The sequence below is a fragment of the Ursus americanus genome, chromosome 12 (genome assembly GCF_024610735.1).
Source record: "Ursus americanus isolate L20-20 chromosome 12, mUrsAme1.1.p, whole genome shotgun sequence".
Classification (NCBI taxonomy): domain Eukaryota; kingdom Metazoa; phylum Chordata; class Mammalia; order Carnivora; family Ursidae; genus Ursus; species Ursus americanus.
Genome location: NC_142138.1, coordinates 57,050,494 through 57,075,899, shown reverse-complemented (window position 1 = coordinate 57,075,899; position 25,406 = coordinate 57,050,494). Strand labels below are relative to the sequence as shown.

General features: G+C 43.2%; 2 protein-coding genes across 3 annotated transcripts in view; one reads left to right on the top strand and one right to left on the bottom strand.

Annotated features, from left to right (window-relative positions):
• The first annotated feature begins 207 nt into the window (after nucleotides 1–207).
• On the top strand, nucleotides 208–10,962 carry HENMT1 (HEN methyltransferase 1). 2 transcript variants are annotated; one of them, XM_045801623.2, is made up of 8 exons: nucleotides 208–524; nucleotides 1,179–1,273; nucleotides 2,430–2,549; nucleotides 4,139–4,251; nucleotides 4,855–4,989; nucleotides 6,150–6,329; nucleotides 7,000–7,174; nucleotides 8,028–10,962. In XM_045801623.2, the coding sequence occupies exons 2-8, from the start codon at nucleotides 1,256–1,258 to the stop codon at nucleotides 8,460–8,462; spliced, it is 1,176 nt and encodes a 391-aa protein (XP_045657579.1). In that variant the 5' UTR covers nucleotides 208–524; nucleotides 1,179–1,255; the 3' UTR covers nucleotides 8,463–10,962. The 2 variants fall into 2 exon arrangements, with proteins under 2 accessions (XP_045657579.1, XP_045657580.1); XM_045801624.2 differs by lacking the exon at nucleotides 2,430–2,549.
• Nucleotides 10,963–16,785: 5,823 nt separating this feature from the next.
• The window catches only part of EEIG2 (EEIG family member 2), a 76,654-nt gene continuing 68,033 nt past the window's right edge, over nucleotides 16,786–25,406 (bottom strand). Inside the window, exons 9-11 of the mRNA XM_045801626.2 lie at nucleotides 25,211–25,338; nucleotides 24,351–24,420; nucleotides 16,786–17,936 (exon numbers count right to left, since the gene is read on the bottom strand). Coding sequence (XP_045657582.1) covers nucleotides 17,894–17,936; nucleotides 24,351–24,420; nucleotides 25,211–25,338 — 241 coding nt within the window. The 3' untranslated portion in view covers nucleotides 16,786–17,893. The remainder of the gene's footprint in view (nucleotides 17,937–24,350; nucleotides 24,421–25,210; nucleotides 25,339–25,406) is intronic.

Here is a 25,406-nt window from a genome sequence, read left to right as displayed (position 1 = left end):
TGTTCTTCGCTGCGAACCCGGACAGCCAGGAACGCAACAGCCGCCGGAGCCGGCCGCCCTGCTCGCGGCCCGCAGACGCGTCTGGCGCGGCGCCGCCTCGGGCCAACCGTCTCGGCCCTGATGGGCCAGGGCGGGTCGCAGCCGCGCGCCAGTGGGGGACGTGGCGGCGCCAGTGGGCTCCTCCGAAGTTCGGAGGGACTCCTCGAAAATGGCTTCGGGGCATGCGCCACAGCGGCCGTTAGGAGACGCAAAACCGACGCCTCGCAGCCTGGAGCCTGGAGGCACAGGGCGGGGCGCCGGGCCGCGAGCCGACGCCTCCGGCTGCAGACCAGCGCGGACAGCGGGAGCGCCCACGGCGCAGGTGTGGGCGCCGCAGGTGTGGCCGCGGGCGGGTAACGTCACGCAGCGAGGCCGCGCGTGCGCGGGCGTCAGGGGCGGGGCCTGAAGTTAAATACAGTGGCGGCTGCTGGCCAGGAGCTGGTGTTCGCAGCTCTTTGCTTTCCCGCAGCTGTGCACCTTCAGAAGTAAGCCGTGCGGGGACCGGGGACTCGTGCTCTGTGAGGGCTCTGACATTAGGTCGCTTGGGACGGGAGGGTGGGGGTGAGATACGACTTCGTACTCATACATTGGTATTGACGTGTTGCGTACATTTTAGGTTGAGAACCAAAATTAAAATTCAAGTTCAGTGAATTGGTTATTGGAAGTGTTTTTAGTTTCTCAGTTACTTCGGGCATTGTTTTCCTCGAAATTCCATTTTGGTCACGTGTGAGAAAGTGATTGAAAAGCCAGCTATCTCATGGGATAGAGTATGTGATTCTTGATCTCAGGGTCTTGAGTTAAAGTCCCCACACTGATGGTGGAGCATGATTAAAAAATAATGAAGCAGATAATAAACTTGAGGGCTTTAATGAAATAGTCATAATTCATTGGGTTGTTCAGATTGTATCAAACCTAACAGGAAAAGGGAAGAAGGAGAGGTAACAGCATTTAGCTGGGTTTGTCCTGATGAAAAGGGACTTGGGCTTTCTGAACCTGTTTTGTCTGAAGCCATACTTAAGCAAATTCTGTCGATTAAGTGGTAACATGAGAGAAGGGAGGAAGCTTGCTCTCCCTTGTTGATCTAGGCAGCTATTGCGTCCAGGCTTCTTTATATAAAAACTACTGTTTTGTGTTTACAGCTGAGTCGTTGCTGATTCATAGAGCTTGAAGGAGACATTAGCTTTTGTTTCAACAAAACGTGAAACTTGGAAACAAAATGGAAGAAAACAAAGAGGTAATGTTGCTCTTCTTAAACCAGCTTGTATGACTCTATAGGGGTATCCCTGAGATGGATTGTGAGGTAGTTAAAAGCGAAATCTCATTAAATTTAGCTCCTAGCATTTCTTGGTGTTGGATGGGATCGAACAAGGATATACATAAAATTCTACATTTGGTGTGTATGAAGAGAAAAAAAGTATCAGTTATTTTAAGTAGCAAAATCTACTTTGAAAATACTCTTTAAGTGGTATTTTAGTAGTGTCAGTGTGCTTTTAGATCTGCGGGAGATTTTGTTCACTAAAGATGCTGATTGAGGAGGTGTGGGGTGAGGCCTAAGATTCTACATTTCCAGGAAATCTCCGGGTAAAGAGGACCCATGGCAATGACATTTGGGAGTCCGCTGTCCAATAGGGAGCCACATGCTACACGTGTTCACTGAACACTTGAAAAAAAATGCCTTATTAAGAAGACTTAATTAAAAAGGAAGTCTTCAGGACTGCGATGCCACAAGAGCATTGCAGTAGGGGAGAGATGATGAGACTCCCATTTTCAACTGCTGGGGATTTATAGCCATGAGCAGAGGGGCTGAGCAGATGGAAAAGAGACCACAAGAGTTTTGGGTTTTAAGCATAATTTAACAATTCTTGATAAGGCAGCTTGGGGGGATCAGATTATTAGGGGGTGGTGGCAAGGAATTTGATCAGATTTCGAGATAAAGGGTGGGGAATACTCTAAACTGGCTTAGTAGGATTCTTGATGAACTGCCCTAAGCAGGCCCAAGACCGGATGGTGTCCAGGTCAAGCCCTCATCAGAAGACGGCTTAGAGGAACCTGACTTTGGTTTGGTCAGCGAGTCTCAGTCTCCTACCTATGTGGACTCCACGCTTTGGCAGTTCAGTAAAGGTCCCTTGTGGCCAGGAGACTTAGAATTGTTAAATGCATTAGTAGTTTTCCCTTCAGCTGACTCTAAGCTCTTAGAAGCATAAAGCCAGATTCTCAATAAAAGACCATGGAGGCTTTGATAACCATGCAGGAAATGAAGTACCAGTAGGTGATTTTTGGACAGAGGTGGTTGAAAGGCCAATGTATAGTACCAAGTACCTGGGAGATGAAGCTGATTTTTCCTTAATTCCTGAAGTTGTGCATGATTCAGAACACCTCTTCTGTTTCAGTCCAACAGTATGGATAATTGTGAATTTCCAAGCAAGAAAGTGATTGAGTTCAAACCACCAGTGTACGAACAGAGATACTACTTTGTTAAAAACTTAGTGAATCAACATGGGCTCAAGAAGGTACTTCTTTCCAAACACTTAAGACTGTCTTACCAACTGTTTAGTAAAAAAATACCAAGAAAAACTTAAGAAGAAACGGTTTGGCAGGAGACTATTTGAAGATGTGTTTCAAGGAAAGGGATTAGTGCAATAGGGAGAACGCTGTAAGATCTGCATGCATCAATAGTTGGAGAAACAAGGTTTTTTCTAGAGTAAACAACTGATCTGTGGGGGAGTGGGATAAAAGGGGTGGTGTGATTGGGTAGTATAATGTATTAAGGAGGGGTCCTTAAATACAGGCTGCTTCTGTCTTTATACTGAGGGCAGGGTAAAGTTCAGGGGTCTGTGGGAAGGATAGAAGCTTGAGCTGAATTTTGGTTAACAAGAAATTGGTTATACTATGTAAAAAGCAGTTTAAAGCTTCCTAAGGCTGTAGTTTGCTTTTGGACTAGGTTTTTTTTTCTTTTTCTTTTTTTAATTAAAGCTTTTATTTTAGAGAGAGCACAAGCCGGAGAGGAGAGGCAAAGGGAGAAGCAGCTCCCTGGCTGAGGGAGCCTGACTTGGGGCTCGATCCCAGGACTCTGGGATCATGACCTGAGCTGAAGGCAGAAGCTTAACCAACTGAGCCACCCAGGCACCCCTAGACTAGGTGTTTTACCCCTTCTCCAACTGTCCCATAAATGTGCCAGCTTCAGAAAGGAAAATTACTGCTTGTGGCTAAGGGTGTAATATTGTGGTAGATTGGAAGATTTACCTAAATTACTGAAAGTAAAAAAAAAAAAAGCACACCTGAGGAAAAATTGGATTGAATATAGGTTGAATGTGCCTATTGCTAAGGTATAGTTATATTCCCTTGGGAATTAAGTTTTTTTTTTTTTTTTGGAAGCAACTTAGTAAATGCTGTAATATATTGGTTTTCTGATAGAATGAATTGAGGTAAACTTTAGTCTGTTTCAGATTTAACACTCCATACATCTTAAGATAATATGGTATCTTTCATGTCTTGAGTATTCAAAAATAGTTAAAATCTGCAGATACCCCCTTAAGGCTGGCTTAGAGCAATTAGCAGCCCTAGAAGCTGATTTGGGATATCTTTGGGATTGGGTGCCATTAAACTTTAAGTATTAATTTCCTTTTCCTCCTCAAGTGGGAATCAGAAATTTAGGTGATAGTGGTTAATGAAGACTTTAGTGCATAATCCATTTAATACATACAAATGGACATTAAGGGGATTAGATTAAGAACACTGAATACAAATCCCTAAAACATTGGTCACGATGGGGCACATGTCTTAAGTTAGAAGCTGTTCAGAGGTTCAGAGTTCTGTTTTATAGGGTACCTGCCTGCCATGTAGGGTGTTCTGGGTGCCAGGCCCCTAGGATACACTTGGTACTCATCTGAATTCCTTTCTAACAGTCCAAACACTAACCCAGCTTTATTTCCTGCCCACTCCTCCCTTACGTTTCAGATTAATTTCCTTTTTGTGTACTTCTACCAAAAAGATTTTGACATAAAATTATGTGGTAATTCTGATAACCAATTACACTCAAAGTTTTTGGTCATATTTGAGTTCTGGCAATAATGTGTTCAATGCTGTGTTTCACCCGTAGATTGCCGACTTGGGCTACGGAGATGCCACACTCCTATGGATGCTGAAATATCACCGCTGCGTTGAATGTCTTGTTGGAGTAGATATTGCCGCCCAACCCTTTGAATGGGGAGGGTAATACCAAGTTCCTGAAAGTATTGTGCATTCATCTAAAACTAGTGACAGTATGAGGAAGTGTCAATTTTATGCATCTTATTTTAAAAGATTGGCACTATGAGAGCCTTAAGCTCACCGAATGACTTTGCCATAACATTGTGAATGATAGTTTTTCCTACCAATGTAGAAAGTGTAGCCTGTTAAGAAATTACAGCGGACAAGCAGTGCAGATTCAATATTCAAATGGCAAAATCTCTTAATGCTGGACACCAGGAGAACTCAGAGGATTGAACTTGCCCCAAACTCTTAATTTAAAGCCCGAGCGCTCTCCATAGTCTCATACATATAGACTTGCAGATTTTTTCAGGACTTTTTTTCTTCTAAAGAAAGTTAATCACTGATCCAAAGGGAGCTGGAAGACCAAAAGTATTTGGCAATATTCAATCTTGTTCTCATTGGCAGGTAATCTATGAGGAAGTTAACCCTATGAGCTGGTGCTTACTACCTCAAGTCATGGAAAACTCTTAGGTAGATAATGATAGGAGGATCAGATAATCAGAATTCTACAGCTAGTGCAATTCTGAATAGATAATAGTGTTAATGTCCCTTCTGTTTTTGCAGGGGTAGGTTGTCTCCAGGAGTGGGGGGTTTCATAATTCCTCGGGAACTAGATTTGACCATAACCTTGTACCGTGGTTCTGTGGTACAAAAAGACTCCCGTTTGCGTGGATTTGACTTGATAACATGTATTGAATTGTAAGTATTAAACTGAGTCTTACTGTATAAGTTAAAAAAAAAATCCGAATTAGTTCTCAGTAAATTTAGTGTCCTAACTAGATTTAAGTCGTAATCTTCGAATTCATTTGTAAAGCAGATTGCTTGACAGGATTGACTTTAATTTCAGAAATAGTACCAGGAATATCCTTTATCCAGATTCAGCTATTAAAGTTCTCCTCTTTAAAGATTTTATCTGAGAGCAAGGGAGCACAAGAGTACTAGCAAGAGAGCATGAGCTGGGGGAGGGGCTGGTAGAGGGAGAAGCAGACCCCCCTCTGAGCGGGGAACCCAACACAGAGCTCAACACAGGGCTGGTGCTTGATCCCAGGGACCTGAGACGAAGGTAGACACTTAACCGACTGAGCTGCCCGGCCTCCCCTACTTTTAAACACAGTAAAATATTTTTGAGCAGGGACACCTGGGTGGCTCAGTTAAGCATCTGCTTCGACTCAGGTCATGATCCCAGAGTCCTGGGATCCAGTCCCACGTTGGGCTCCTTGTTCGGTGGTTTACCTATTATGTGCTCCTCTTACTGGTCTGAACAGTTGTTGTCCCTCCCATTACCATCCTGCTGAGCTGTAGTGGTTGTGGGGAGATATACAGGCACATTAGCCCTAAATCATGTCAGTTTGTTGTCTTTAGAAACTTTATATTTTTCAGGCATACACTCACCGTCAAATGGTTCTCCTGTTCTTCTTTAAGGCAAAGATAGAACTGGGTTAGATGAACACACAGCATCAGGATAGAGATGGCTCACTGGCTCTAGTGGCTGCCTGTACTGGGACAGTTGATCTGGTCCTCGGGTGTGGGTGAGAATCTAGTGGGATCTGATGCTGAAATCCACAACTTTGTAAGGCATGGGTTCTGCTCTCACTCTGCTCTTGTAGCCCTGCAGGCCTCCTGGGGGGCTTATACTTATGCTTATACTTTTAGTTACTGACAGTGAGGCCTAGAGAGCCCTGAAAGAGGGGACAACATAGTCCAATGGCAGGGTGAGAATATAGGGATAGTTGGTTTTAGGTCATGGAAGTACCCTTACATAGATTCAGAAGGGATAAATATAGAGATAGAAATTGTTTTTTGCTAAATCAACTAGGAGAATAATTGCATTCTTCTGTCTTTCCCATTGACCATTTCAGGATAGAACACTTAGATTCTGAAGATCTGGCCAAGTTTCCTGAAGTTGTATTTGGGTACTTTTCTCCGGGTATGGTTGTCATCAGCACACCAAACTCTGAATTCAATCCCCTGTTTCCAGCATCAACCTTTAGAAACCCAGATCACAGATTTGAGTGGGACAGAAAGCAATTTCAGACGTGGTGAGTTCGTAGGTGTTTTTGTGAATTTTTTGGTGGGGGGTAGGGGGGAGATTACCCCACAGGAGTTTAAAATGTTATGGAGTCAGTCTTGATACCTATACATAAGTTTTTTGTCCTAAAAATTTCCCAAAATTCAGCTTGGCATGTAAGAGGGACCACCATATTTGGGCAAAATAAATGTAAGTTTTTGATTTCTTAGGTCTCAGGCAGCCAAGCAGAGTGTGAGGCACCAGGTGTGTTGATAGGAAGGCATGAGGAGTGGGAGTATTGGTGTGGAGATGAAGAAACAAAACAGAGGGGGTGTAGGGCAGTGAGGGTGAGCCTCATGCCGTGGCACAGTGTTCCCTGCCAGGGCCTTGACAGGTGGACAGATGGTCATGTTTCTGGCATGATTGCAGACCCAAATAGGAGTTGGGATTGTAGCCATTGTGGTCTCCTTTTCATGCCTACACTCTGCTCCATAACTTTCCCTTTCTCCATATTTTTGTGATTATGTGGAAACTGACTCAGGACCCTAAAGCCCCTCAGAAGCAAGCAGACCCTGTGTGGCATTGTGTGTTGCTGTAAGAACTTGCAGCTTGAAGTATTGGAGCTCATTATATTATGTTCTATTCTACTGGGGATTTTTAATTTAACCATAACTTCCAAAAATGGGTTCTTTTGATTTTAGGGCTTTGGATGTGGGAAAACTCTACAGTTACTCCGTCGAGTTTACTGGTGTGGGGGATCCACCAGCAGGAGCTGAGCACGTTGGATACTGTACCCAGATAGGGGTCTTCCAGAAAAACATAGCAAAGGCAACTGGATCGAGCATTTCAGAGCCAGAGGAACACGTTTATGAAGTTGTGAGTATTCTTCGTGAGGCAGCGACCAGGGTAAGAAGTAGGCGGATTAGGATGGTGAACTCTGTAGGGGTCCCCACTGTAGAGATGGATGTAAATGAGCTTAGACTCCTTCATGCCCACAACTGCCCTCAGGGTTGGTCTACTTCACCCTGGGGACCACCTGGCCTTTTGCCATGTCTCAGCACCTTACAGAGAAACATCAGGAGTCCTAGAAAGCTTCCAAGCCGATGTGCCAGCGACCCCCTGTTGTAATCTGTTGGGATCAGCAGCAGGAAAGATGAAAGCCAGCAGCACTTCCCGTAGCGTGGCTCAGGAAATGAGTATTGCAGCTGAACCTCCAAGCTTCTCAGGCTCTCTTGGTTCAGGAGGTTTGGTGAGAATAAGTACGTTGCCTTTCTAAGAATTTTTCTTTTTCCCATTTCTTTCTAATACAAGTAGGAACATTGTGTTGGTATGAATTGGTGGAAACCTGGCTTGGGAGACTTTGATCATTAGAATTTTTTTTTTTTAAGATTTTATTTATTTGACAGAGACAGTGAGAGAGGGAACACAAGCAAGGGGAGTGGGAGAGGGAGAAGCAGTCTCCCAGCAGAGGAGCCTGATGTGGGGCTCGATCCCATAACACGGGGATCACGCCCTGAGCCGAAGGCAGACGCTTAACGGCTGAGCCACCCAGGCGCCCCCGATCATTAGAATTTTTAAAGCAGATCAGATAATGTCTGCCTGTGGTTTGATTCCCATTATATTGTGGCATGTGTGATTCGATATATGTGTAGTTACTATGTATAGTTAATATATAGTTCATAATGTGGTAAGAGGTTACTAATGAAACGTCTTCCAATTTTTCCTTCAGGTTTATAGAACCTCATACCCGAGTTTGCAGCAGAGGAAATACTTCCGGTTTACTCTGAGCATTGAGGCGGTGAAAGCAATCGACTTAATGAAAAGCAGGTTTCTCCGGGGTCTGAGGAAGAAGGAGGGCGATCGAGTGGTACCACTTGGCAGTTGCACCCCACAGCACGGGTTAACAGAAGCTCAAAGAGCCGAGATAGAGCAGTCCCCGAAACCTTACAGTGTGGGGGAGAATTTCTATGTACCCCTGGAAAGACTCATTATCTATCCGAAGGTGAACCACTTGGTGGCAGGTAACGTGGAGAAGCTGCGAACAGTCCTTGCCGAGGGGCTTCGACTGAACCAAGACCAGACGGCCGTGCGGGTGGAGCTGGTGGATTACAACACACAGCGCCTCTTTGACGAGCATTTGGTCAGCCCTGCGCTGGAGTCCTAAGTTAGGCGGCGTGGTTTCGAGTTTTGCTAGGCTGTCCGCAGGGTGGTGGCGGGTTCCCGATGTGCTTGTTCATGTTCCTGTTAGACCCACGTTGAATGTGACTTAAGCAATTTTTAAAGCAAATCGGATTATCAAATAAAACCTTTTCCCAGGGAATAAGTAGTTTTAAAAGTTTCTAGGATCCTCTCCCTCCTTTGGGCTAAATTCTAACTTGCAATACTTGCCTACAACATCAGACAGGAAGTCTTTGAGGATGAGAGTAGCTGCCTCCCTGGCAGCTTACTGGGTGGAATTGGGGTGGTCGAAGCAGTTGAGAATCACCAGCTTCACATTGGGGGGAAAACTGGTTTAAGTGAGATCTGAGTGTAGAGGTTAGCTGACCGCGCTCGGCGGCTCTGCCCCCAAAGGGACCTATTCATCTGCCTTCCTGTTCTGATGTACCTCGGGGACAGTTTGAGTTTTTGCGACCACTTGCATATTCCAAGTCCTGTTCCAAGGAGAAAGAGCAAAGAAGGGGACAGGGTGGGTGCTGGCTTTCTGGTAAGGTGGTTTCTGTACCACTGTAAGGACCCCCTACCCCTCGAGAGCTGGGGCTTGTATTTTCTTACTCTGGCCTGGTGTGTGCCCAGTTCATGTCCTCTGGGAAGAAACAAGGAGCGAAGGACCTTTGGCCACTTGCCAGTCGGCCACAACTGGCATATCCTCACTAACCAGGGGCAGGCTGGAGTGTTGGTGCCTTGGGAAAGGCCTCTTGGGGCCATAGTTCTCAAGCTGAGTTTTTTGAAGGGTTAATAAGTAGAAAGTGGATTTGAAGATGGGGTGGGGAAAGAAGGGACTTAGCAATAGAATCTGAGCACATGACTTCTTGTTAAATCAGCTGTTCATAGTCCCTCCTCCCCTACCTTTCTAGACTGATTTTTTTCCCTCTTGAATGCATAGGACCTGTAGATATACTCTTGTTACACCCGCCCCCCCCAACAAAAGGCCCCTATCTTTCTAAGTCTCTGCATGACTTCGGCATATGGCTTCCTTCCCATTTGTTAGAGCCAAGGTTTCAAGCCCAGGCCCGCACTCTGTCTTGTTGTCCTCCAGGCTAATCGATTACTTTTGTTAAAGCTTCATCCCTTCCTGAGAACCTTCTAAAAACGATAGCTGTGGGTGATGGAGCTACTCTCTTCCCATGTCTCTTTAAGTCTCTGTGCGACAATGTCTTGATACAGCCCTTTGTACATGGAAAGGTTCATTAATGGTCTAAGCCAGGTGTCAGATGTTCTTGTAGAGATAGTAAATCTTCGCAGCCTTGCCAACTACTGAGCTCTCTGGGAATTGAGGTGGAAAAGTGGCCAGAGATAAGGTGGAGGTGTGTTCCACTAAAGTATAGACTAAATGCATCGCACCCCCCCCCCCCCAGCTTGTGCTCTCACTCTCAAATTTTAAAATATTTTGAGATGGGGCGGGGGAGAGGAGAAGCAGGCTCCCTCGCTGAGCAGGGAGCCTGACACGGGGCTTGATCCCAGGACCCTGAGATCATGACCTGAGCCGAAGGTAGATGCTTAACCGACAGCCACCCAGGCACCCCTAGTCACCATCTGTTCAACTTGCTAGCTGCTCTCCCTTTACTTCACCTCCCAGTGCATTCCCCAGCTCATGTAACCCGCGCCCCCCCCCCCCCCCGGGGGGCAGTGTTGGATGGCCACCTCCCCTTCATCCTTGCTCTTGCTATTTTCCAGCAGCTTCCTGTGAAAAGGGGACGTGAGGGAATTTTAAAATTTTGAATCATGCTTTGCTATCAATAGGTTTTTCCTCCATGCAGGCTGCATATTAGCCCCTTTGTGGGGGAGATGTTTAAAAGTCTTTAAGAAGCTTCCCTTTGCTTTCCTGTAGGGAACTCCTGGCTGTGTATGTCCTTTATATATGAGGTGAAACGAATTTCCTGTTATAAAACCAATGCCAAATGCTGGTTTGAGGAGCCTTTGGTTGCAGAGACTCGGAGCAACAGGAAGCAGAGTATCTGAAGTTGGAAGGTCTGGCTGAAACTTGATACTCAAGATGTTTGAAATCTTGATGAGGAAGGTTTCTACCTGACCTTTAGCCTCCCTCCAGAACCCAAAAGAACCCTACCAATTAAACTGTAAACTCGTTTTCTCTATCATCTAAAAGTTAAATTACAAAAGTAATACTGTAAAAAGACAATTCAGAATGATAGAGCCCTTAAAGTAAGCTTTCTAATCTTTATGCTTTTTCCTTACTACCTGCCCCCAAACCATCTTAGGAAACCCTGCACCTCAAATGCACTGCTTTCTTGAGCAGCCCTGCCCACCATTCCTCATAGAATTCCAGTGGATTAAAGTGTCTATTTTCTGATACTAATTATTTTACATAAATGGTATTGACTTTTGCAGCTTCCTTTATCGCTAGCAATGGATTTTGTAAATTAATTTGCATGCATTTTAATGAGCACTTTTCTTGGGGCACCTGGGTGGCCGGTTAAGCATCTGCCTTCAGCTCGGGTCATGATCCCTGGGTCCTGGGATCCAGTCCTGCATCAGGCTCCCAGCTCAGCGGGGAGTCTGCTGCTCCCCCCCCCCCCCTGCCCTTACCCCTTGAGCTTGTGCTGTCTCAAATAAAATCTTAAGAAAAAAGTGATTAAACATTTTTTTTTTAAGTTGATGCTAAAAAATCCAGACTGCTAAGGACAACAAAGTGTCTTCACTCTTAGAGACAACAAAGGTTCCAGTTTGGCAAGAACCATTGCCTTTTTCAGGCGGGTGGATTGTTCCTTTTTCTAGGAAAACCCTTGGAATGGACCGCAGGGTTTGTAAACAAAGGCCTCAAAACATCTACGAGGTCTTTGCTGAAAGGAATTCACTGCACTGAATGGCAATGAAAAATGTGGTTGGGTAGGAGAGGCAGTTCTTAAGAGGGAAAAGTAGGACCATAGCCCACCTCCAAGAGTAGGTGTGGAATGTGTGTTACCAGGTATTAGAACACCCCTGGCCCTTGATCTGAATGAAGTTTGCCTCCAACTGTTCCCGTGGTCTAGAAGCTTAGTCCTCACAGCACTGTGGCTTCAAGCGTAGTTGCCATGCTGTGGAGATGGCAAAGTGCCCCTTCGACAGCCCCTCCCAACCCATCATCCTCTGCTCACCTCTAGTCTCACGGACATCATACCCCACAGTTCAGCTCTCTGAGGTACTGCTCTCTGCCCCAGGGGCTCAGTTCTGTGGCTGCGTATCAAGGAGTAATTCCAAATGAAACTCAGCCAGATGCCAGCAAAAGCGCCTTGTTACACAGTGTGTTGAGCTGCTGACAGGAGGTCAGAGAGGACATCGTGCAAGGTGGAATCCCGAGCCGTACCTTGAAGGATGCCAGGTGTTCACTATGGCTAACCTGCTTTCTCGCGGTGGCGGATGCTCATCTTCGGGGATATCCCGAAACAGGGAACACTTGCAGGTTTTCCTGAGCTTTAGCAAAACAAAGCTGGTAGGAGCCAGAGGTCATAAGCTTGTACGGTAAATGTTGCACCACTTTCATGCTTTTGCAATTAGTATTTAAAGACCACAGCATGCCATGCTTTTTATACAAGTCGTTTGGAAGTCCATCCATGCTCTGCGCATTTACCCGTTGAGCCCTTCGTGTGCTGGTCACGTTTTGTGGACTCTTCTTCGCCTGCCTTGTTGCCGTTCATCTCTTCTCCTTTTCATCCTCATGTTGTGACTCTGCTGGAATTAGTCAGATTAAGCTCTGAGCATTTTATGGTCTTTCCCAGAAACACGGCATTGCTCCCTACTCCTGTACCTTAGCCTTGACCCAGTCAGATGCTTCGCGTTTGTTGAAGAGGCTCTGTTACTTTGTCCAGCCTCATCCCACTGGAAGCCATTTATCATGCTGATCACCCAGTCCTTTCTAGTAGGAATCATCACAGAACAGAGCTGACAATCTGTTATTAATTCCACATTAAAGGAAAGCTATTTACTTAGGGTAAAAGTCTGTGATGCTTCAAAATCTTTTTTGCAAGTATTTCAAATCATGTAAAATTAGTATTGAAAAGGGTCACGTGGTAGGCTCAGAGCATGCGACTCCATCTGGGGGCTGTAAGTTCTAGCCCCATGTTCCGTGGAGAGTTGATTTAAAAAATTAGTATTGAAAAAAATGTATTTTTCCTTTTGTCTTAATCCCATAGAATACTGGGAAAGAAGGGCAGACACACGGTCACTTGGGAGAGTGGAACTGAATCCCTGAAGTTAAATACCACAAGGTGGCACACTTTTCCCACTTACAGGTAATAGCACTCTTGCTTTGAGAACTCCCCGGTGTAAATAAGCTGCAAAGTAACTTGAAGCTTTTTGCAATTATACTTGGAAAATCACTGCTAAAAGGTTTAAAGATCTAGTGGCAAAGTCAGTTTAAGAGAAGTGGTTAAGGAGAAATCTCTAGGAGTCAAGTGCATAGGAACGGGGTCTAAAGTCATTCAGGCGGGAAGGTCTCTGACATTTGTTTCCTTGTCACGTGGGGGCCATATGGAATAGATGTCATCAACTCGGAATGTCCAAAGGTAAGCCTTTTCTGTTTGCCTCCTAAATTTTTGTTACATTGTAATGTGGGATGGATTAACTCCACCTAATATTTCCTATCTGCAGATATAAAGAAAGATTTTTCCATACCAGGTATGTGATATGTAGGTACAGGAGTGAAGGAGTAAAATGTGATGAGGGAGGAAGGAGGGAGGGAAGGAGAGAAAAACACTGGGTGTTGAGGAAAGGGGTAAGTCACAGAAGGCTGGGCCTGGGAACTCCATGCCTGCGATGAGGGCAGATCAGAGGGCCCTGCCAGCTTCTGCTGTGATCTGGCACGAAGTTATCCCCAACCCACAGGGTCTTTCTGCTTAGCGCACATAAGCTTTCATCATCCACACTGTCCAGGAAAGCCGTGGCAATCTGCAGCGAGATGTGGGCTCAAACCCACACTGAACTAGCGCTCCTTAAATTGCTCTTGTAAGTTTAATATCAGCAGAGGGAATGTGCCGGCACTGTTGTTCCTCTGTGAGGACCTAGTCAAAGGCAGGAACAGTCTGTACAGGGGTGGCACTGAGTATCATTTAGGTGAGGATCTCGCCCTCCAGTAGTGGCATATTGATCGACCATCTTCTGTGTGTTTAACACCAGAATGAAGGCATGTATCAGTGCCGCACGAAGGCAAATTTGGGCTCGACAGGAGCGCTTACTGTGGTATATTCCTAATAGTTCCTGGGTTCTTGCTCATCACCCAGGAGAGTTCGTGACAATATTATCTCCATCCTTGATTAGAAACAGGTTCAGAAGGGGGCTTGAATTCAGACTCTAGAGCCCATGCTCCCCCCACTGCAGGGTGAAGCTCAGAATTCAAAAGAAGGGTCTTTCTCTGGAGGATTCAAGTCTGTGCTATACCACCTGGTAATAAATGAGGGTTGGACACCCGTGAGGGAGAAGTTATACTGATCCTTTCATTTACGTTTTCTTACCTTGGCAAGAATCTGACCGATTACTGACAGAATCTTAATTGACATTTTAAAGTATACACATTGTTAAGTTTAAGATGATTTTTATTGAACAGGTATAAGATTCACCTTTACATTATTACAAATACAATAAATTTTTTTTGTAAAAAAAAATTCTTGGATTTATAATTGTACAGTAAAACAAAGAAATATATAAATATGAAGGTCATTTTCCAAGTATTAGAACAATACTAATGGAATCACTTCCATAACAGTTTTTTTCATAAACATTTACATGATTACCCACAAGTTGTATCAACTTCCAGAATAAGATATATTTCCAAAAAACAATCAAACAATATATCCTAAGTATTCCTCTGCATGGGATTTGGTCAATGAATATCAGCAGGAGAATTCTGTTACATATATATATATATGATGAACATAAACATTTGTAAATGCAGACTATGTTGTCATTGTAAATAAAAAATTTTGCCAGCTTTGTCATATAGGGAGTAGCTAGAGACCACTCACATGACTATTTAAAATATACTGTGTATATATTCTCTTATGAAAAATCACATAATAAGGTAATAAGGCCTTTATTTCCAGAGCAGTCTTTAAACTTACTTCATCCTTTATATTTTTAGACTTTATATTCTTAAACATCTCAGCTACTAAAATTATGCATAGTACCTAAGCCAACACAGAAAGGGCCATTAGTAATTTCAGTTACAGTACTTGACTATATTCACATGACGTACCATCTAAGAGAACTGACCAAGTATAATTTCTGAACTGTCCCAGTTAGACCTGTTAAAATAAAATGCAGCCCCATCATAGAAGCCCAGGCTCTTTTAAGCATTATCATATATGATTATATAAGTGTTACGTAGCCTAACACTTCAGAGTACTTAAATGAAATACTTAATACTGTCAGCTTGAGTTTGCAAAGTGGTCTAGTTGGCGTGGCAATCTCAGTCTAACGTTACTTCTGGATGTTTTATGTTTTGGTTGGAGGTTAGCTGAAGATTTGTTTTCCTTCTAGTAACAAATGGGCTAAGTGGTGGACCTTGATGGCTCACGGTTTTCCCGCAAAAGCAAAACAAAACAGAAGAATCTAGTTTGGATATCATTGCTCTGGTGGTATTTTCCTGGAACGATGGTGGACTTTAGGATTCTTGGTCAAGACTTACTCAGATTTTAAGTACTAATCCACAACAGTTGGTGAATATGGAAGCCTTCCACACCACAAAGGGGAGTCAACTATCAAAATGCAAACTGACGGCCCAGGGCTGCTCTGCCCGTGCTACCCCAGACATCCTCTCTGGTCCCAGTTACCAGCTCCAGTCACAGGAAGTGGGCTTCTGACCAGCCTCTGTATTTCCCTCAAACAGGGTATTTAAGACTTCCTTATCTGACCACAAATAAATAGCTTTAATATACCATTAATCTTTCTCTAGGATACGATTAGAAAAAGACAATGTTATACATTTGCAAATTCTCCAAGACTGGGTGGTTTGAAATTTGACTTTAATACTTAAAGACCAGTTTATTAAGATCTAATTTTTCAAATCCAATTTTCTCAACGCCAAATGGAACCAAAAGTGCACTTCGTATTTAAAAAGCAATTTTAAAAAATAGCTACATGGTTAAGATATAGCTAAACAGTACATGCTCTAAGAAAACCCAGGAAAGTAAGGCAGACATTTAAGCAAACTTTAACAAATATTTCCAGAGGGCCGTGAATAAACGTGGTTGCAAAGCATGCCCACCACTGCCACACAAAAGAAAATGAATGCAGACTCGTGCTGACTTTTCCCTCATCGATGTTTCTATTAAAATGATTTCCTACTACATAAATCAAGATGTATCTGGTGGCTGCTAAAATTATAGAGGCATGATTCTTAGCTTTTCAAGATCTCTACATTTTGTTTTTAAAAAATAATTCTCCATCCTTTTAAATACTGAGAGCCCGTCTTGTATAAAGTTGTCAGGCGGAGGGCAGGCAAGGATAAGACGGGCAGTGCCTGGATTACAGTACCTTTTACATATCTGAAGAATGTCCTCACTGAACCTCGCTTACAATCGATGGTTTTTTATCATTTTCAAAATGGCAAAATTATTTGCAGAAGTGCCAATAAAAAATATAGCCTAGAAATAATATTTTGAAAATAGAAAAATATCTTAGAACATGTCATAAATATCTCTAAACACTAGTTTCATATCTATTAAAAACTTTGACCCTCCCCCACCCCCATAATATATAATGGATGGATCAGCTCACTTGTTAATCACAGAGAACAAGCAAGTCTTTACCACTTAAGCTAAGGTTTCCTTGGTTAGACTAAAATGGTCAGGTCAATTTCTTTTCACGTCAAAATAAAATAACAAAAGTATTACTAATGAGTCAGAAACCCTATCTCTCAACATTCAAAACATTCTAAAATGGGGTTTCACCTTTTTAAAAATACCTATTTGCAACAGAACTGGATTAATTTAGAATACCCAATCCTTGAAATGTTAAAAAATCCAAAACCCTAACATGAACTACTAAAATTTTTCCAAAGCTCTACATTTGGACATTGAAATATTTTAATATATTTTCCCCTTACTTTGCCAACACAAATATACCTAGACCAAAGTTATTCTAACATATTGCGGTTTTTTTTTGGACACAGTTTTGAAAGTAAGGACTGGGAATTACTGGTTCTACAGAATCTGCATTTTTCTTCAGGGACTGAGTGACTCCAAGAACATTAAAACTTGTCATGAAAGACCAGAAAAACTTCCCACCTGATAAAAAGATGGTCTGCTGAGCTTGTTAAACTGGATCCAGATCAGATATTCTTACCTTTAAAGCTACACTGGATTATGTTATATTCTACTGTCTCAAAACAACTACTGTTACAGTAAAGAAAAAAACATAGCTTCCCATTGTGGGGAGTTTAAAATAGAAAACCACGAGTCCATGTCAGTAATGTCAAGCAGCTGTCCCCTGTCTTATCTGCCACTTCCCTGGAATAACTTTCAGTTTCAGAAAGAAGTCTGAACTTCACACAGAAAAGGCCACTGTTTCTGATCATGCTACAATTTTCCTCCTGTTCTGAATTCAGACTCCTGAAGCCAGCAGATACTACTCAGTTAGAACAGCTCTTAAGGTGCCTTACGGGAGCCTAACCTATTAAGCATTAAACTTACCTTGAATCTCATCTATAGTGCTAGTCGGAGTTCTGCAGCTCATCTAACATTCACTAGTAACAATACATGTTGCATAATAATGGCATTACACTCATTCACATATCTCAGACTTAAACACACTTACTCCATTTGTGACGGATACGGTGAGAATTGAGCATTCTACGTGTTTAAATAGTATAACATTTTCCCCCAAACATGAACACCCAAACTTTATATCAATTATTTAATCAAGAAGAATTAATAAACAGTACAATACTGTAGGTAGGATAGAATATGGAAGATTTCCTTAAGAGATTATAACTATCTGGACAGAATTTATAGGGTTCAAATGATTCACTTATTACCTCCCAAACATTCAACTTAAATAATCCGAGCCCAAACCTGTTGAGCACCTCGACTACAGGTTTTATACTTCAGTATGGAAACATACGCAGACGGAGAGCCTCGTTTTCCGCACCTGGAGGTTCTGAATTTTCATTAGCCTGTGCAGTGGCCGCAGAAGCCACGTGCAGCTAGCGACGTGTGGCCCAGCACCTGGACGCTACAGTTCTGATGTTCCCTTTCGGTGGGTGGGACAGGATGGTGGTGGGCACTTTCCCAGAAGAAATCGGTGTTGGCTTTCCTCTGAATAGAGGAACATGCTTCATCCGTAAACTATGTTCATTTTCTCCTAAGTGCTTGAATGAAGTGCCTCGACAGCTTGACTGCCCACGTCTCACACCCCCAGGGAAGCTGCAGTTCACCAGCTTGACTTCTAGCGTTTGATTACAACTTGTTCATAAGCTCCGGACCCCACCCTACAACAGGAGGGGAAAAAAACCACTTGAAGGTCTTGAGCTGTAATGCTTGAAACTGTTCTAGTTAACCTTGCCCTCCAAAAGATAGTGCATTAGGCATTTTCTACTAGATTTGATTTCCACACAGTTGAAAGATCTCACAGACAGAAAATACTTGAAATATTAAATGTTTATCATCAGTACATTGGATTAGTCACATTTATCCCTACCGTGACCTAGTATTGTTCCTAAATCTTAACCTGTGGCAAGACATCTTTTCTTGAAACACATTTATACATAAATCCTAAAAATCAATCTCATCCAAGAGTACATACTGACTGGCAATTTACCCAGGGCTTGCAGAGTTACTACGTGATTGTTTTTAGTGTGTGGTGTCTTAATGTACCTTTCTAGAAAGTGCAAGAATTCTTTTAGTCAACATGACAATGTCTTTATTTTATTTTTTTAAAGATTTCATTTATTTGAGAGAGAGAGAGAGCTAGAGAGAGCATGAGCAGGGGGGGGGGGCGAGGGAGAAGGAGAAGCAGGCTCCCCACTGAGCAGGGAGCCTAACATGGGGATTGATCCTAGGACCCTGGGATCATGACCTGAGCTGAAGGTGGACACTTAACCAACCGACAGCCACCCAGGCGTCCCCATGCCAATGTCTTTATACGTGGTCAGTAATGTAAATTATACCAGTATAATACAGATTTAAAGTGAAGTGATTTTTTTTCAAGATTTATTAGAGAGTGTGAGAGCAGGGGGAAGGGCAGGGGGAGAGAGGGGGAGGGAGGGAGGGAGAGAGAGAGAGTGAGAGACAGAAACAGACTTCCTGTTGAGCATGGAGGCTCGATCCCACAACCTTGAGACTACGACCTGAGCCGAAATCAAGAGTTGGGTGTTGAACTGACTGAGCCAGCCAGGTGCCCCTAACGTGAAGTGATCTTGAAGAAGGGTATATTTCTTCATTAGCTAGGTTTGGCACACTGCTGGCTGTCCCCCTAAATCTATCCTCCCCCTCTTCATGGTTCTGGCTACAGGCTGTACAGACTTCTCAGCTAGAGGCCACATTTCCTAAACTCCTTTGTTGACAGGTGTTAGCATGTGACTCGGTTTCCCTCCCCATGGAACATGAATGGGGATGTGTCAACTTCTGTCTCACTTGCTTAAAGAGAAATTGCTTGCTCTGGACTGGTAGCCATCCAAATTTGACAAAAGGTAGGGAAGATGGTGAAGGCAAAATGGAGGGGACTTGGGTCAGTGAATCACCTTTTGAGGCAAAGCTGTCTCATCAGCCTGGCCACTGTATTTTTGGTTATCTTTGTTATAGCAGCTTAGCCTTTGCCCTGATATTCTAGGTACTGACTGACCTCTATTAACGAAATATGGAGAATACTAAAAACTTAAAATTTGCAAGCTTTGTGACTAAAACATATTTAAATGAAGTAATGGCCTCATCAACAGAAGGTTTGTTACTGCTGATGTACCTAGTACCTTGTCCCTATGTTATAATGGAATGAACACACATGTTCCCTCTATTGTTTCTTCATCTGGGAGGATAAAGGTTTTCTACAAGTCTATAAAAGCACAGTGTCTTTCTGATGGCAGCTGGGTTTATTTTTAGGTGAGGATCCTTGAGCCCTCCTGAGTAAGCAGGAGGGGAGCTGAGGAGGTGGTGTTGCATGGAGGGGAGGGTATTATGGCTTCAAGTTATCACCAGTACCCATCTCCTCCTGTGTCAAGATGCCAGGGGCTACACTACCTGACCATTTCACTCTGCGTATGCCCAACATCAGTAAGACCAGAAGCAGCCACCATGACGATGCCAGGGGCTACACTACCTGACCATTTCACTCTGCGTATTCCCAACATCAGTAAGACCAGAAGCAGCCACCATGATTGATCTCTTCCCATATGGAATCTTAAGAGGAAATTCTTAAAAATGGGAGTAATGTACTGGTTACCAGACCACTGTGGACTGAATTGGACTTTTCAACTGACTGCTCAGAGGCTCCTGGTCTTACAGATTCATTCTGCAGAAGAAACAGGAACATTCTCAACAGAACACCTGTGAACATTCATTCACAGCTACAGACAATCCGAATTTGAAGGGACCTTGCTGAGCGCTGCCCCTGCACACTGGCTTTCAGAGGCCCTAAAATGGTTCTACTCTGGCAATGATAGTAACAGGAACCACTTTCCCTCCTGCTTTAAATAACTAGAACATTTTTATAGCACATGTAAAACAACAGTTTCACACACTAGACAACAGGCAGTACAGGACCGGTCCTGAGAGAAGGGAAATCAAGGAAGAAAGTCCAAAGCGGTTTCCTTCAGGGTCCTTCCAGCCTGCAGTGCAGGGAGAACCCCAACACAGCCAGGTGGTCTTTCTGAGTGTGGGGGTCAGAGGTCAGACTGGGGGCGAGAATCTGTAGGTGAGGATAACAGAAGGAAGGGCAGGTGAAAATAATGACCGGAGAATTTCCAAGTTTGAGGAAAACTGTAAACCACAGATCCAAGAAGCTCCATGAACCCCACGCAGAATAAACACAAAGAAAAACACACCACGGCACATCATAACCAAACTGCTAAGAACCAGTGATAAAATCTTAAAAATGGCCAGAGATGAAAGATAAATCACACAGAGGAAGAGAAACAAATGAAAGACTTTTTGTCAGGAACTAAATGTCTCCAAGGCAAGCAAGGAGTGCAACCCCGCAACCTCTGCAGGCATCCCTGGGCTGGTCAGGCTGTTTCCACCAGGCTTCAAGTGGATTACTGGGGATATGCCTCCCCAGGTCTCTACTGCTTGTTGCTCTGTTCTCTTCAGTCTCATGGGTTCACTTTCTTAGCGAGGTATGTATGGTTCTTGCGCCTCTTCAGTGCCCGAGTAAACAATTCTAGTTTCGTCTTGTGCTGCCAGTTTCTCTCTCAGACTAGATCTAATGCTAACACGTCCGTTTCTCTGATACACACCGACGAGTGACAGAGAGCCTACGTATGCAAGTACTGTGCTGGGCACTTCACGATGCTCTGCAAGAGGGACCGTTAATTAGTGCATGTTAAGCACCCGAGCGTTTCCTGCATGCCAGATTTTGTTTTAGTCATTTCCCTCTGTTAGCTCACTTAATTTAAGCCTTATAACTCTTATGAGGTGGGTTCTGTTACCGTCACTATTTTGTAGGGAGGAGACTGAGGCAGAGGGAAGTGGGGTAACTTATCGAAGACGCACGGCTGATACTCGGTGGAGCCTGGGACTGAACCCAGGGAAGCCAATTCCAGAACCTGCATCGTTAACCCCAGCGGCGTGTCTTTTTGTGGCAAGAAAGAGATATAATTTGTCAGCGTTATAGCCAAGCCGGGTCATGGTGGCTAAGCCAGGAATGAAACCCGTGTCTGACTGCACGGCCCATTCTGCTCAGCCTTCCTGCAGCATGTGACATTAGTCATGTACTTCAACCCCTGATTCTCACTTCAGGCTTTCATGCATTGGGTGAGGGTTCTTCTAACATTCGTCTGGAAAGGGGGTGGGACCCAGAATTATGAATGCCTTTAGAGCCTAGGTTCTAGATTATCTCTCAAATGGAAATTATTTTTCTTTCCTCTTAATAACAACAATATACACAACTAGCATGTACTCAGGGCTGTCCATGGGTTAGGCACTGTGTTAAATACTTTACGTAAGTTATCTGACTTAATCCTCAGTCAAATCCTGTGAGTTAGGTAACATTTATCCCTCCCATTTTTCAGGTGAGGAAAAGAAGCCTTACGGAGGTTGGTAACATCAGTAAAGCAGCTAGGGTGGAAGTCTGACGTGGACCCTGCGCAGTCTGAAACGAGAGGAGAGACAGCCTGTGCGTTTGAGCCTTTACTATCTGGTTCCAGCTGTATTGCTTGCTGTTCCTCCACCTAAATTAATCATTGATAGAGCTTACTGAGTATATCATATCATTTACTCTTTAAAAAATCAATCCCATGATTATCCCCTCTTTTCAACAGGGGTAACTAAAATTCCATCGAAGTTAAAAGATTTACCGAGGACCCCAAAGTAGCCTGGCTAGGATAGGAACCCAAACTCTTTAACTCAAAAACACATGTTCCCTCTACTATACTTATCACTGTCCTCATAAATGTTCTTTTTCTACCTGTTCCTTGCTACTAGTCTCTCCTTGCTCCGATCCCCCCCCCCTCCAAATTATGGCTAGTTTTCTAAAATGCCCATCTGATAGATCACTTTCCTGCAAAGAATGATCAAACTGTACACAGGATAAAAAAAGGTAGTAAACTCTTTGCTATGGTGACAGAGGTCATTTACAACCTGGCTTGGAGACTGTTGCCAGCCTCATGTCCCACAGCTCCCTTCCCGTGCCCCCTCCTCAGAAGTACGGATTCACTGGCAACTCCCTAAGTAGGTTATACTATTCACAAGCTAGCAAGGTAGGGTGGCTAGCTACCATGAATGCATTTGGACTCAAAGAGACGGCAGTTTCAATCTTGGTTTTACCACTTACTAGTTTTTAGGCTTTGGGCAAGTTACTTTAACCTCTTTGTTTTCTCTTTTTAAAAACTAATAATAGTACTTTGTGAGTACTGAAAGAGGTAACGTAAGAACTGAATGAAACATATATATGTGCCTGGTATAACAAATAAATGCTCAATAAGTGTTATCTATAATTATTACATATTTACTATTACATAATTTATAATTATTATGCCTATAAGTTCATTCTATTTGACCCTATTACCAGGAATATTTGTCTTCCTCATATCCACCTGTTAACCCCCAATTACCTTTTAATTCTCCCCAAGACTCTCTTCAGGTGTCGACTTTCTAGGAAGTTTTCTCTGTGTGAGTGAGGTCCCATCTCTGTTCTCTCCGTTTTCTCTACTTCTCTATATTATAGTACTTATTATACCGCTATAAATTTTAGTTTGTCTATCTCACCTGCTACAAAGAGTCCGATAATAAATATTTTAGGCTTTGTGGGCCATTGTGATCTCTACATACCACTCAGCTCTGCTACTGGGGCATCAAAGCAGCCACAGATAACACATAAATAAGTGCTGTATTCCAACAAAACTATTTTTACAAAAATAGGCACTGGGCCAACTTGGCACACAGGCTGTAGTTTGCCAACCCTATGTGCTAGGAACATAAGCTAGCTGAGGGTGAACGGGGTCTTTCTCCTTTGCATCCTTACCCATAACTTGGCCTAATATAATGAATGGATAAGTCAGTGAGAGTTAATGAAAACTATAAATTGTGCTTATATCCTCTAAAAACCCCAGTTTAAAAGAACTATTTCCTCATAGTCTCTTTATATGTCCCTCTCTTACCTATCACATCTGATTGTAGATATTTACTGTATCCTTTGTATCTGTTAGACCCTGCAATGTGCTAGACACACAGGAGGTGCTCAGTAAGAGGAGTATTGGTGGAACAAATGAATGAGACTTCTTTCAGGCTCCGAGCATTAGATAATAAAATAACTGTCTCGGACCGAGGGGGCTCCCTAACACAACTCTGACTTATCCTGGAAGTTTACATAAATATTACACAGAAATACCGAGTATCGGGGTGCATATCAGGGCAGAGATCAGAATTCCTCAAGTGTTCTGAGCATCGGTGCTCACGACTATTTGCTGCAGGGCTGGGAATCAGAATGGTAAGTCTGGCAGGTGCCTTTTCTTCATCTGAATCTGAGACTCCCAAAATGTTTGGTTTTTCTGAACTGTTCTTAGTATGTATGTTAGACTCTTTTAGGGTGGAGAAGAGGGGAGTACAAAAAAGGTTAGTACCAAGTGTGTGCTGTTGAGTGGCTGTGTGACTGCTCACAACAGACAAGAGCACTGACTGAAGTGTAATTCTGCTTTGCTCTTTCTAAAATATCAGACTGAGAACTCTCTTTCTTTTCCTTCCTTCCTTCCCTCCTTCCTTCCTTCCCTTCTTTTTCTTCCCTCCCCTCCCCTTCCCTTTCTTTCAAGATTTTATTTATTTGTCAGAGAAGGCGAGAGAGAGCAAGTGCACAAGCAGGGGGAGAAGCAGGCTCCCTGCTGAGGAGGCCTGATGAGGGGCTCGATCCCAGGACTCTGAGATCATGACCTGAGCCAAAGGCAGATGCTTAACCAAGTGAGCCACTCAGGCGCCCCCTAAGAACTCTTTTCTAAACATCCCTTTTCATTGCATCTTGCCCAATGCTCCTCCGGTCCTCTAACATTCTAAAAACACATTTAAGAAAGTCAACACATAAACTTATATAATTTCAAACATACTCAAGGAAAACTCAGAGCTGTAATTCTTCTCATGGAAGCACTGTATGTGTCTTCTAGCCTCAGTTATAAACTTTGTACCCTTCATCTTCCACTCAAGAAAATTTAAAAGAAAAAGGGAGTGTATTCTTTATTTAATAAGATACTACCTGGATTACATACCTATTTGGAAGATGATGGCTGCCGAAGGTCGTACTTCCCCCAGGACCCACAAATAACCTCAGGCCTTCCTCTGCAATTCACATGTAAAATATTTGTTATAGGTACACTTATCAGATTATTGTCAAATAATATTCTTATTGTACTCAATTCATATTTTACATTTTAGTTTTATTAAAGAAATAAAAAACTTAAAAAGCTACGGGCATGTTTTCAAACAGGCAATTAGAAGATCTCCTCATAGTTATTTCTCATCAACTTCCCTAAAGCTATTTTTCTTTCAAATGGAGTAAAGAAGACATCTCTTCCTATAAATTTCCACAAGTAAGGTTTAATTATTTCTCTTTACAACCAGTTACATAGTGAAACTAAGTCCATTGTTAACTGCTCTCTCTTCACACCAACGTGAATAATTATACCTTTCAAACTGGTGGCACGTGCATTTTCAGCCTCAGTGAAAATGCTGAGGAGGGAATAAAGGATTCTGTTATTCGCTATCCTCTCAAGATCACCACCCAGCCTTCCACGTTGCACAGTGATGTGAAGCGCCTGTGTCCAGTTATGTCAAACAGACGGGGACATCTGCCATAAGGTACACAGACACGGTGGATGTTGAGGCGCACACAATACAACCTTCCTTTAAAACTGATGTTTTTAAACTAAAGTTCATTCTCTTCTAAATTTAATATCCATTCCTGGAAATAAATGAGCTACAAAGTTATCTTCAGATTTTCATGGGCAATCAAATTTATTTTGCCAACGTGTAACAGTCAGTGTGATGTAGGGCCCCTTTCCTGTTGAGCACACGGACCACACGAACCTGGGCTGCAGACAGCTATGTACATTTAATGTTACCCACACACCTTCTGCACTGGAGTCTAGGCTGAAGTCTTGACTCTGTAGTATTTTCTCCACAATATCATCTGCATCCACTCTGGTGTCATCAACTCGCTTCAGCTGAGACTCTACAGAATCTTGCTTCACTGGGCATCTTGGAAAACAATTAAAAACATTTTTCCCCTCCTTTTCCTTATGTTACGAGAACAAAGTTGTTTTTTT